The sequence below is a fragment of the Aptenodytes forsteri genome, unplaced genomic scaffold (assembly GCF_000699145.1).
Source record: "Aptenodytes forsteri isolate BGI_AS27 unplaced genomic scaffold, ASM69914v1 Scaffold142, whole genome shotgun sequence".
In the NCBI taxonomy this organism is placed as follows: Eukaryota; Metazoa; Chordata; class Aves; order Sphenisciformes; family Spheniscidae; genus Aptenodytes; species Aptenodytes forsteri.
Genome location: NW_008794598.1, coordinates 3,181,493 through 3,193,751, shown reverse-complemented (window position 1 = coordinate 3,193,751; position 12,259 = coordinate 3,181,493). Strand labels below are relative to the sequence as shown.

Genomic DNA, 12,259 nt, shown 5'->3' with positions numbered 1-12,259 from the left:
GGCGGGCGCTGTCCCGCCGCCGCGAAGCCCCCCGACCTGAAGGTGAGCCGCGGTGGCACCGGCCGGCGGGTACCGGTGGGCTGGCAATGGGGCGAGCATGCCGGTGGGGTCGCCGGAGGGGTGAGGACCCCTTGGGGTCAACAGTGGGGTTACGAATTGGGCAAGCACCCTATGGCACTACCGTTGGGGTTACCAGTGTGGTGAGCACCCAGCGGGGTGACCGGTGGGACGTACGCCTCGGTGGGGTACCACCATCCCCACGCCCCGGTCCCCGCTCTGCTACAGGTGTGACCTTGGAGGATGTGGGATGGCCCCGGGACGGGGATGCTCCTGGATGAGGATGCTCCTGGGATGGGGATGGTCCCAGGATGGGGATGCTCCTGCGATGAGGATGCTCCCGGGATGGGGATGCTCCTGGGATGAAGATGTCCCAGGTTGGGATGCTCTCAGATTGGGGATGCTCCTGCACTGGGGATGCTCCCAGGGGAGGGTATGCCCCTGGGGTGTGGGTGCCCCCACAGTGGGCCACCTCCCAGGGTCGAGGTGCCTCACGGTAGGCTTGCACAAGCACGCGCGGGGCAGGGCACCGCCGAGGCCGTGGCCCTGCTGCAGCCTGGCCACCAAGAGCAGCGATAATAATAGGGCGGTGGTGGGAGAGGCGGGAGGACCATGGTGACGCCACCCACCCTTGGCAAGGGGGCTGCGGGCACAAGGGTTGCACCCCAGGGCAGGTCTGGAGCGGGCTGCCATCACCCGAGCAGGCTTTTTGGCGGTAACAGGGCTGTCCCCCTGCAGAGGGGCTGATCAGACCCCAGTAAATAACTGCCGGAGTCACCCCACCGCTGAGCGTGGGGGAGATGCTCGGGGGACTGCCAGCTGCACTGATGGGATTAGTGCTGCGGCAGCCGGGAAGCGACGATGTATAAATGGCCCCGAGGCTGCTCCTCCTGTGCCTTCGGGCTGTGTCCGGTTAATGAGGAAAACAAGTTACGCGGCACTGCAGCGCTGCGGGAGGGAAGGGAGCCGGTCCCCGGCGGCAGGGCGCGGGCAGGGATGCGGGCAGGCAGGACGGGGCGGTCCCGGCCGAAATCGGGCAGAAATTTCCTGTGGGTTTGAAAGCGGAGCAGCTCTGTCCCCCAGCCGTTCAACAGGGTCCCGCTGGCGCGGATGCGGTGGGGTTTGATGTTGCAGAGATGAATTCCCTGCTTGTAACTTTGGTGTTTTCAGGCGCTGCAGCACGTTGCGGCCGCGGGCAGAGCGTACTCGTGGCAGCGCTGTCAAAGGTGATGTGGCAGTCACGCCGCGGTCGTACGGAGGTGCCGCTTCCACTCTTTGGTTTCAAAAAGACCTGGACAAAAGTGGAAACTGTCCCTGGTCACCCATGGGCAGCCTGGCACCCAGGTCGGAGACCCCTGTTGTGGAGCACCCCAGCCTGCCGCTTGGCCTAGAAGGTCTTACCGGCACGGTCAAGGTCACGCGGGAGCTGGGAAGCACTGCCAGGACTGCCAGGCTGCTGCCGTGCCTGCACGCATCCCTTCCAGAAAGGCAGCCAGGAAATAAAAAACCCCATTCCCGTAGGAGAACTCGGCTGCTTTAAGCACAAGAAGCCCCATGGTTGCAGGACGCTGCTTGCTGCGATGCACAGTGCCTTTTCCTCGATGTCCGAGCAGCAGCAGAGACCGTTTTGGCTTTGCTGACGTGATGTACAGCTGCTGCTGCCGCCCTAAAAACAGCTGGAGGGGAGAGCCCTGTGCCAGGGGAAGGCAAATCCATGGGGATGTGGTGCTCAGGGCCACGCAAGGCTTGGTGGGGTGGGACACCCTTACCTCAAGGTGGCTCGACTTGGCTTGGCCAAGGTGGTGCTACTCATCCGCATCATCCCCCAGCCTCTCTCCATCCCACCCGGGGCCCTTTTCACCTGCACAGTGAGTCAGAAAGGGGTGGGAGCGTGGGGCAAAAGGAGCCGCAGCTTACGATGGGGATGGCCACCAGGCCAAGCGTTCCTTGGTTGGCACGTCCAGCTCTGAGCTGGAGCTCAGCCTGGTCTGCAGCCCGGTCCAGCTCGCAGCAACAGCAGTGGCCAAACGCCCATTGATTTTATCGGTGCAAGTATGCTACCCTAATGCAGGTTTGCTTTGCGATGCTCGCCTTTAACGCATTTGTAGCTCAGCAATTAATTGCCCGCATGGAGTGAATCCTCAAACTTGCTTCGCCAGGCAGAACGCATGAAAAATTGCGTCTCGGTGCTGCCCACAGCTTCCGCGGCAGAGCTGGGCGCTCTGCCTGGCCCTGCCACAGACACCACCGATTCAGCCACTTCGCCTCCTGTTGCTACAATTAGTGGCATCGTTAATATAATCTTAAAGTTTTCCTGCCCCAAACCCCTTCTGGAGCTGCTCTCCCTGCTCTGCCTTCGCCACGGTGGGATGGGTTCAGCCAAGCTGGTCCTTGGCCCCTCTGCTGTCCCCAGGCTGGCACGGTGCCACACACCAAGATCCACAGATTCATCTCCCCGTGGACGGTGAACGAGCATCAGATGTAAACTTTTGTTTGCTGCCAGCCGAAGGTGGATTTGAGCTGGCAACCTGGAAACAACAGGCTGCCTTGTGTCATCTCCATCCTCACCCCGGCAGATCTGCGGCAGCTCTCCGTTCCTCAGCCCCGACTCCAGCTCCTTTGCCGAGAGCGAGGGCTCCATTAGGGGGAAAGAGAAAAAAAAAGAAAAAGTTCTGGCAAGGAGCAAAACAGATGCATGACACACAGTTCTGCTCAAAAATATGTTGGGTGGCAGGGACTTGTCTGCTTTGCAGCAGAGTGACTGGATCCGTACAAAACACTGCAGAAGGAGACATCCAGCCTCTTGTGGCTGCCGGGGTGTCCGGGGCGTCCCACCACCAAGGTGTTCACTGCTTGGTTCCACTCCCACTTTCCCCAAGCATCTCTGAGCTGAGTGTTTTCCCTGAGTCTCTCTCTCTCTCTATTTTCCCAAATGGGCCGATCTGACCAAGGGCTGAAAGTTGAAGCCTGACATCATTTCCATCTCCAGTTTCACATTCTTGGTCTTCATGGCTCCTGCCTTTCCCTCCTTTGAACCTGAAAGCCAAGATCAGCAGGAGTCCAAAGGCAGTGGCCTAAGCTCTTCCCTTTTCCCAGGGCCTGATCCAAAACTCACATCCATGGACAAAAAGCTTCCCCGGGGCTTCCTGGAGCGGGGGAGCCTCTCCTGGGGAGGAGGGAGATGAAGGACAAGGGGAGGTCCCACCACGGGACATGCAGTCCCCAGCACAGGTCCTGCCCTGAGCAATGGGGTTGGGGTGGGGGTGGCTGGAGGGAACGGGGTGAAGCATTAACCTCCCATTGCCTCATAGCAGGTCAAACCCCCTCAGCTAGTTTATTTTTTTCGAAGGTGCCTCACTACGAGGGGATGGGTCTGGGGGTGCAGACCCCCTGCTGTTGTTCAGAGGCCCCCCCATGGCGGTGCCTGTGCGGGGGGCTCGCTGCAGGGAGGGTGCGGAGGACTCCTCCTCTCCGTAAAGGTCGCCAGCCCCTATTCTAAACCCTCAGGTACATTTATACTTAATCCCCCGCACAAACAATTTTCCAGGCATATTTTGGTCTTGAAAGGACACCGCCAAGGTGAGCCGGCTCCCCTGTGGTTAGTGGGATGGAGCTGCTGTCAAGCAGCTCGAGCAGGAGCAGCGCGGTCCCTGGAGCGGCCGCATCCATCATCTCCCCGGGGCATTGCTCATCAAAAGCTCTCAGGCTGCTGGCAGGGACCCCGGAGGGTCCCCGCTCTCACCGCTGCGGAGCTGCACGCCGGGACCCTCCGGCCCCGCAGGGAGAGGAGAGCATCCTCCCGGGCAGGGTGCAGCCAGAAGCACAGCGTGTTTCCCCAGGGTTTGTGCCAGGCGCGGCGGAGGGGCGAGAGCCGAGGCCGGGGTGCGCTGCCCTCCCGGGATCTGCACGGCGGCGGAGGGGCGAGAGCCGAGGCCGGGGCGCGCTGCCCTCCCGGGATCTGCACAGCGCGTCCCAGCAGACACACGCTTATGTTGGTGTGGGCCGCTCGGCTGAGGCCAAGCGCTCCGTGCCCAGCTGCCTACGGTCCCAGCCCCCTCCAGATCTGACCCCCCAGGGTCCCCATCCTTGCTTCCCACTGAATTTCAGCGTTCAGCATCCCCGCAGTCAATTCAGGAGACGCAGAGGTGACGGTGAGAAGGGGTCGTGGGCTGCCACTCGCTGTGTTATTCCCCCGGGAGCACATCTGGATCCTCTCAGCACCGGCAGCAGAGGTCTTGGCCTGCAAATGCCACCCGAGGTCGGGAGCTCGCGGGGGTCTGCAGCCCCCCCGGCCGGAGCCACACCCGGGCAGTCGGTGCCAGCCCCGCAGATGTTATTCTGGAGAGCACTTAAGGAGCTGCGTGTCACTATAGCGTTTTGGTAGTGCATTAAACAACATGACTAACGTTTGTCACATGTTTGTTCTCTCATCCTGTCCCCGGGAGGAGAAGCGTGTGTGGGGGAGTGCTTTATTTTCCATTTTAGAACATCTATACGTTTTCCTTGTGTGTTTATGGCAGTGGGAGGAGTGGCAGAACGGGGGCTCAGAATGCTGGTGTGAGATAGGGATGTGAGGGGCAGCTGGACTGGCTGCCACCCTGCGGGGACAACCCTGCCCCCGGCCCCCAGCCTGGCTGCTGGCAGTGGGGTGCAGGATGGTGGTAGGACCCCCTTGCTGGGGACCTATAGGAGGATCAGCTGGAGGAAGCAGCAGGAGGACTAGAAACCCCGTGCGGGGGTGAGCAGGACCTCTACGAGCTGCTCAGTGGCTCATTCCCTGTCTCTGCCCACCGGGGGAACGGCTCCCCCCACACCTTAAAATATGGAGTGCTGTGGGATGGGATGGGATGGGATGGGATGGGATGGGATGGGATGGGATGGGACAGGGCGGAACAGAATGGGATGGGATGGAATAGTCTTCCACTGTGTCTGTGCAATGCCTCCAAAGGGCTGCAGAGTCTTGGCTGGAGCCCCTGGGCGGACCAGGGATATAAATAATTAACAATAATAATAATTATCGAGTGGGACTTTGCAGCATGTGGCTGTGCTATAAGGTCACGGCGACAAGATCCCCTCCTTGTGCGTGTGAAAGCCGAGTAAGAGGTTTGGATGTCAGGGCAGAGCTGGAAAACCATTTAGCGAGAAACTGGAAGGTTCAGGCTGCGTGGCCGTTTGGCAGCGGGAGGAACACCGGCCCTGCAGAGCCCGGCACGGCCCACGAGGCAGGGAGGGATGTGCATCCCTGCCATGGCGGGCAAGGGCAGCACCTGCCTCTCCCACGGGACGTTGCCAAAGAGCAGCAGCCCAGACAAAACGGTCATCCAAGTCACTGTCTTCCTGCAAGATATGTTGGTTTGGGTTAAAATGGGTTTTTTCGGCTCTTGGCCAGGTGTGGCTTGTCCCCACGGTGTCCCCGCAGGGCTGGGACTCTGCTCTCGGCGCAGGCAGGGCGGTGGGATGGGTAGGAGGGTTCATGCAGCCCCCTCCTGGCTTCTCACATCTTAGCGATTAGTTTCCATCAGTGGATAAACACGTAAGAAGGAGGCAGAGAGCGCGACTGTGGTCAGCCCAGAGCCATGCTCAGCCAAACCGTGTGCCTTGGGCTTGACCCCGCCGCAGCCAGCAAGAACTGATCCACTTACGGGGACAAGAAGCAGGAGCCGCTCCTTTGAAGTCCACGGAAACAAGTCCCCACCGCTGAGCAGGAGACCCTGGCTGCATTAATGAAAAAGACAAAAGAAATAAAGATATTTTTGTATTAATCTTAGTGTTTTACAGCTGTCTACACTGAGAAATTAATCTCCGCATCCATTGCATCAGTTATTAAGCAACGGCTGTTCCAAAATAGCCCGTGCAGATGCTCTGTTCTGAGCCACGAGTAATTTTGTGCCAGAAAAATGCCTCTGCTTTGGAAGTGCAGTAATATCCTGGAGTAACATAAGAAAACAGAGTTTTTACATCAGCAAATTCTCTGCAATAACCATTGCAGAACGGCTTATTCGTGGTGACCACTCCTGACAACTCTTTAATGTAGACAAGCCTTTAGCTTGACAGGCCGTCAATCTGGTGGGGGTTCAAGCCCAGGAGAGCAGGGCTGGGGTTCCTCTTTTTGCTTCCCCCCCCCTTTTTCCCACGCAGATCTCTTACCGTCCCGCTGGGAGCCCTACCTGCAGAGCCCAGGAAAGATTCTTTCAGGAGAAGTTGGAAAGGGTCCGAGGAGAGGGTTTTTTTTTTTTATAAAAGGTGAATTTCTATCAGATCGAGCTGTTGGGCCAAGAACCCCCTGAGGGCGGCTGGCTTCCACCTCCACGCTGGTGCTGGGAAAACGTCCTCTCCTTTATTGCCGGCTTCGCTTTTATTTTGTTTTCTTTACCCTCCAGGATGGGAGTTGGTCATTTCTTTTCACTTGGACCTTCTAAAGGGCTAACTGTGCATCTGAGGGTATGCCATACCCTTGATGGTAGAAATCTGTGGGTTTATAGTTATTACCTATCTAATGCTGTCTCTGTTTCCATAGAAACTCTATAAATAGAATAAAATTTAAATCACAATTTCCTGAAGTAGCAATTCAGCACCGTAGATTTATTTTATATTTCTCAGGAAAAACCAAAAGGATAGAAATTTTCATTATGAATGGATAACAGAAGGATTAAAGGGTTTGCCTATAGTGTTTAGTGACACAGGATCTAATTGCTGATTCCTTGTCAATATTACAGGTGTGATGAGAATTAGGCCCTTATGGATTTGGACCTGGTGGCTTTAATGCCTGGGGTTTTTAGGAGATGGATTCCTTTCTGTATGGCTGTGAAATCCTCCACAGTCTGCAGCTCCTGGAGGTCGTGTCTCAAACATCACTGCTTTTCTAAAAGCTGGGGCTTTTGCCAAATGTCCGCTGGGGCTATAAGTAGCTCCCGGTTTGGAGCCCGCTTCACGCTGGTTTTCAAGCATGAGTAAATGGCAGCGCCGCAGTTACGAGAACCAGCATCCCTGGGGAGAGCCCCAGCCGCAGTAAATCAGTGGTGAAATGCCCCTGAACGTCAGCAGGGTCAGGACTGGCGTCCTCAAAGGTAGGGTGCTCAGCTTAACTCCAAAATCGAGACAGAGAGCAACAGGGCAGACTTGTGCCTTGTGATCTGCTGAGTTCCTGGTAGCTGAGGCTGCTTCGGGAGGCGAGAAGATCTTTCAGCATCCCAAGATCATGTACTTGCTGTCTGGGAGCTGTGATGGGCCAGGGATCTGAGATCTGGGATCCGCTGAGCCCTTTGCAGATGCTGGAAGTTGCTGCCCATGCCGCTGCCCCCCGGTCGACCACGTGCAGGGGATTGCGGAGGGCACCCAGCCAAAATCTCCCATGAATGCAAATCTGCGCGTTCCAGTGACTGCGGGGAAAATGCTCCGGACTGACCCGGCTGTAATCAGGAGCACGATCTGTTCCACCATCCATATTGCATGACTTCACTGTGGCCGCAGCTAGCGTCCACCCTGATTCCCAGGAGCTGGCACAAGAAAAGTTCTGTGGGAACATGAGTCTCAGCCCCCTGGGAGAGGAAGACCCGGGGGTACCCAGGGGACTGGCGTGCCCCATCTCCTGCTGGAAACCAGTTGCTGCCCAGCAGGGACTGGATTTGGTGGCACTGGGCCACGAGCTGCAATTTCACCCCGGTAAGTGAGGCCAGCCCGGTCTGTGCTGTGCTCGGAGGCCATGGAAGATCCCCCGGGCAGAAGCCCTCCCCAATCCTTCCTGGAGCACGTTTCGGAGAGCAGGTGGCTCCTGGCAGCACGTCGGTGGCCGAGGCTCCAAGGCTGGGAGTAACCATGGCTTTTCTAGCTAAGGAAAAGGCTGCTCCATCCCTGCTGCCCGCAGAGTCGGGGTCTCTGCGCAGCACGTGGCGTTGCCTGCAGCAAGCACCCTCCTCCCTCCATTGCTCTGAAGGGTCTTTCTGCTCCTCTTGCTACTTTTAGGGGTAGTCAGCGCTCATCGGAGACCTTCCCCCGGCGTGGGTAATGCTGTTGGATTAACAACTAATAACTGAGCCGTCCCGAGCCACCATGCTCAGCCCTGCGTGCCATCAAATGGCCACTAATGTTTAATACTTTTCCATGGGTACAAAGTGCAGTGCCGGCAACAAGGCTTGTTCCCTTTCGCAGATCTCTTTGGGCTGGTGTGGGGTCCCTAGAGCCCTCCAGAAGCTCTTTAACCCCTTGAGCTTCGCGTTTTGGTTCGGTGTTAGCGTGGGCATCACCCGTCAGAGCTGTGCGCGCTGAAGCGGGGGGATGCCGTCCCTTCCTGATGGTAACAGGGGTTGTTTTCTCTCCTCTCCTGCAGAAAATCCAGCAGCTGTCCGAAGGGTCCATGTTTGGCCATGGCCTGAAGCACCTTTTCCACAGCCGCCGGCGGTCGCGGGAGCGGGAGCACCAGAACTCGCAGGACTCGCTGCCGCCGCACTACGGCATGTCCGACCACGACTCCCCCGACGAGAAGGAGCGGTCCCCGGAGATGCACCGCGTCTCCTACGCCATGTCCCTGCACGACCTCCCGGCGCGTCCCACCGCCTTCAACCGGGTGCTGCAGCAGATCCGCTCTCGCCCCTCCATCAAGCGAGGCACCAGCCTGCACAGCGGCAGCCGGCGGGCCAAGAGCGGCTCACTGGAGCCCCAGAAAGGGAGCCCCCACCTCGTCCGCAAGACCCCCCAGGACAGCAGCCTCACCGCCATCCTGCATCAGCACCAGGGCCGCCCCAGGTCCTCCTCCACCACCGACACTGCCATCCTCCTGGCCGAGAGCGGGGCCGTCTACCTGCTCACCGAGGACACCGAGTGCCTGGCCGATAAGGTAGGGCTGTGCTGAGGGGACATCCCTGGGTGGCTGGGGGGCACGAGCCCACGCCGGGGGGACCAGGGTGCGGAGCACCGCAAAATGCTGTCGGGGCAGCGCTGGTGGCACCGGGTGTGCAGGATGGCGGACTGCAGCCCCTGCCTGGGAGCGAGTCGGGTCCAGAGGCTGCTGGGGTTGATGCTCCTCTCGTGGGGAAGTGAAGGCAGGGACATGCTCCGGTCCGATTCCCAGAGCGGGATTTGAGGGAGAGAGAAAAGTACCTGGCAAGAGCTCTATGCCAGTGGGGCGGGACCCCCGGTGCGGGGTCGGAGGGGATCCTGGGCAGCCCAGCGCCGGGCGTCTACAAGGGTTCGGCCAAGCAGCTGCAAATTGGTTCCGTCCAAAGTGATTTTTAAATCGTTCTGTGCAGAGCTAATAGAGAGGATGGTATTTCCATCTCGCGTTTAGCCCCGTTAATTATGAAACAGCTGAGATTAGCACAGCGGCACAGCACGCTGAGGACACGGTGAGAGCGGTGAGAGGTGCTCCGGGTGCTGGTGGGATTCTCCGTGTCGGCTTCTCTCCTTGGCCTTTGGAGCTCACAGGGTGTCACGCTCTAAAACCACTTTCTGCAGCCCTGAGGGCTAGACGCATCCTCTTTTTTTTTTTTTATTTACCTGAAAATGCCAGCAGTGAATTGGCAAAGAGGTAGGGCTTGTGGTGGGGAGATGGCCAGGCAGGCTCCGGCACCCCACGGCGGCTCTTGGGCGGGTGGCTGCATGGCTTTTACAGGAATAGCTGTGTAATAGGGTGGCAGTGGCTGGGCAGAGCTGCCGGGGTGGGATAGCAGGAGGGGTGGCAGGTCCATGCGCTCCCCCTGAGCAGTGGGACCCAGCGGGCGCAGGGGCTGGGGTCGATGCTTCCCACGCGCCCTCCCCCCCCCCAGCCACTCCTCTCTCCTTGGCACCGAGTCTCCGAGAGAAATCTGACCTGGAGACTTCTGTTGCCCTCTGAGCTAATGGAAAGAGGATCAACCAGATACTTTTTCTTTCTGTTTTCGCTCAGCTGTTTCAGCGCCGAGCTGCAGCTGACGCTCGTGGTCTCTCAGCTGTTTCAGCGCCGAGCTGCAGCCGACGCCCGTTCCTCCCCACGCACGCCCCCGCCTCCCCTGCCACAGCCGTGCAGGGATGGGGCCGCCGGCGGGACGTGGGAATCTGGTCCCAGAGGAAACGCGTCAAGCGCTGCTCCCCTGCCACAGCCGTGCAGGGATGGGGCCGCCGGCGGGACGTGGGAATCTGGTCCCAGAGGATAAACGCGTCATTGTACTTGCAAGAAACGGCTGCCCAGGTCCTCCTCTCCCCCTTTTACTGTGAGCAAATCGGGGCACCCTGACCCTTCCCTGGCAGTCCCCGCGTCGCACCCAGACCAAGTGTCGGAGCAGGGCCAGGAGCCATTCAGGTTGTTAATTTGAGCATCTGCAGCCAAAATTCCTTGTACCTGGCCTGTGGCATTGGCCTTGCAAGGAGCCCGGTCCCGCTGAGCCCTTGGGGTTACGGCCGAAGCGTCGAGCCGAAGCGGTTCGCACCAGGACAGAAGCACCCAAAGGGAGGCGGGAGCAGAGCAGGTCCGTGTCCACTCGCGGAGCAGCACAAAGAGCACGAATAATTGCTGAATTGCTGGGGATGAATAATTAACTGCATGTGACACAAAGTAATAAGAAGAGAGACGATACTAGGGCCTTTGTGGGGCAGTGGAAAAATAACTCATTTAGAAAAACCAAGAGCTATGTGATATTCTCATGCCATATTATTTTTCCATAGCCCTCAGGAAACCCAGTCTCCTGCCCGCAGCAAACCGGCTCCTCTTCTGCAGGGACGGCTGGTGCTGCCATGCCCTGGGCTTGAGCACACCCGGCATGGCTCCGCCGGACCCCGGCAAGCGGGTTTGCACCGGGGCTTTGGGCCAGCAATCACTTCACATCACCTCTGCCCTGCCCCACCCGGGTCAGACGCCTCTGCCTCCTCCCCGTTTCACCCTCAGTTTGGAAGCTGCCACCCCCGGGGATGCACGGGACTCCTGTAAAAGAGCTGTTTTTCCCCCAGAAATTTCATGCTGAATTTTCCATCCGTTGCGTAAGGGCCTGAGCGCATGCTGGATTAATCCCTCGTGGGATTGCTCAGCCTCAGCAAGCACTTTTTGAACAGCTATTGATTTTTTTTTTCCTTTTTTTTTTTTCTTAATTAGATTCCTGCAGTTTTCCCTTCCCTACCTTCACCTGCACCGGTTCCTCGCCCTGCGGTCCCCGCCGGCGCTGGGCCACCCTCAGCCTTGCTGGGGCCAGGCACACACGGTTCCTCCCCCCTGCACCCCCTAAATCCCCCCAGGAGGCAGCTGCTGGGGCGCTGCGACCGTGGGGAGCAGACAGGGCGGCTGGAGGAGATGAGCGGGACTAGGGCACAGTCTGGGCATTCAGCGGCGGGCATCGGAGCGGTTCTGGCTGGGGCTCGCGGTGTAATCGGAGAGATGCCTCGCGTGCCCCTGCGCTGCCCGCACGCTGCCTGCACCTTGCAGCTGCCCCATGCCCCGGCACAGCTGCCTGTTGCGGGGAGCGTCGCCGAGCGGTAACTCCCACCTGGGGCTGGGGGCCTGTCACCACCACTGCACATCAGGGACCGAGCTGGGGACAAGGCTTTGCTTTACGGGGTGATGCCCACCTGGAGCACACGTGTCCGTGGCTTCCCCCTCCCGCCCCCCCAGCCTTCTTCGACGTGCTCTGCCCACCTTGTGCGTGCAAAGAGCAGCTCCCGGTGAGGGTGGGATGACAGTGCGGTGGCCCGGACGTCCCCTGCCTCCCACTGGCAATTGCACGCAGCTTGGGGCTGATCTTTTTGCCGGTTGACTCTGCTCTGAGAACCGCAGCCGTGCCATGCATGCCCATGGGGCGTGTGCTCTCTGCTTTGCCCTAGCGCAGATCTCCGCTCGCCAGCGAGCCCATCGGGTGGGCTGGGGGAGCCGCTTCTCCGGAGCTGTGGGTACCAACAGCCAGGAGCACCGCTGGTTTTCAAGCAGCCGCTCTCCCGCATGTCCCATTGTGCGTGGCTCACTTGCTTAGCCAAAGCGAGGTGGTGTATTTGGGGCGTACGTTGGTGTCGGTGTGTCCAAGGGAGCATGTGGCCGGTGTTGGTGTTTCACATGAGGACGTGCCGGCTCGCGGACACGGTGGCATGTGTGACAGTGGCGGTGGCAGTGGCATGGTTGGGGCAGGGGGAGGCTGCAGACAGGGACCATGCGTGGCGATGGGAGCGGGCTGGAGAGCTTTCTCCTTATCTCACTAATCTCCTCCTGGTGACCTGCCAGCGCCTTGTGGGAGAGGCGGGCCGACGGGCA

At 59.2% G+C, this 12,259-nt stretch overlaps 1 protein-coding gene across 1 annotated transcript in view; it reads left to right on the top strand.

Annotated features, from left to right (window-relative positions):
* Window positions 1-6: 6 nt before the first annotated feature.
* TMCC2 (transmembrane and coiled-coil domain family 2) overlaps window positions 7-12,259 on the top strand; it is a 26,895-nt gene continuing 14,642 nt past the window's right edge. Inside the window, exons 1-2 of the mRNA XM_009272781.1 lie at window positions 7-42; window positions 8,384-8,890. Coding sequence (XP_009271056.1) covers window positions 8,411-8,890 — 480 coding nt within the window. The 5' untranslated portion in view covers window positions 7-42; window positions 8,384-8,410. The remainder of the gene's footprint in view (window positions 43-8,383; window positions 8,891-12,259) is intronic.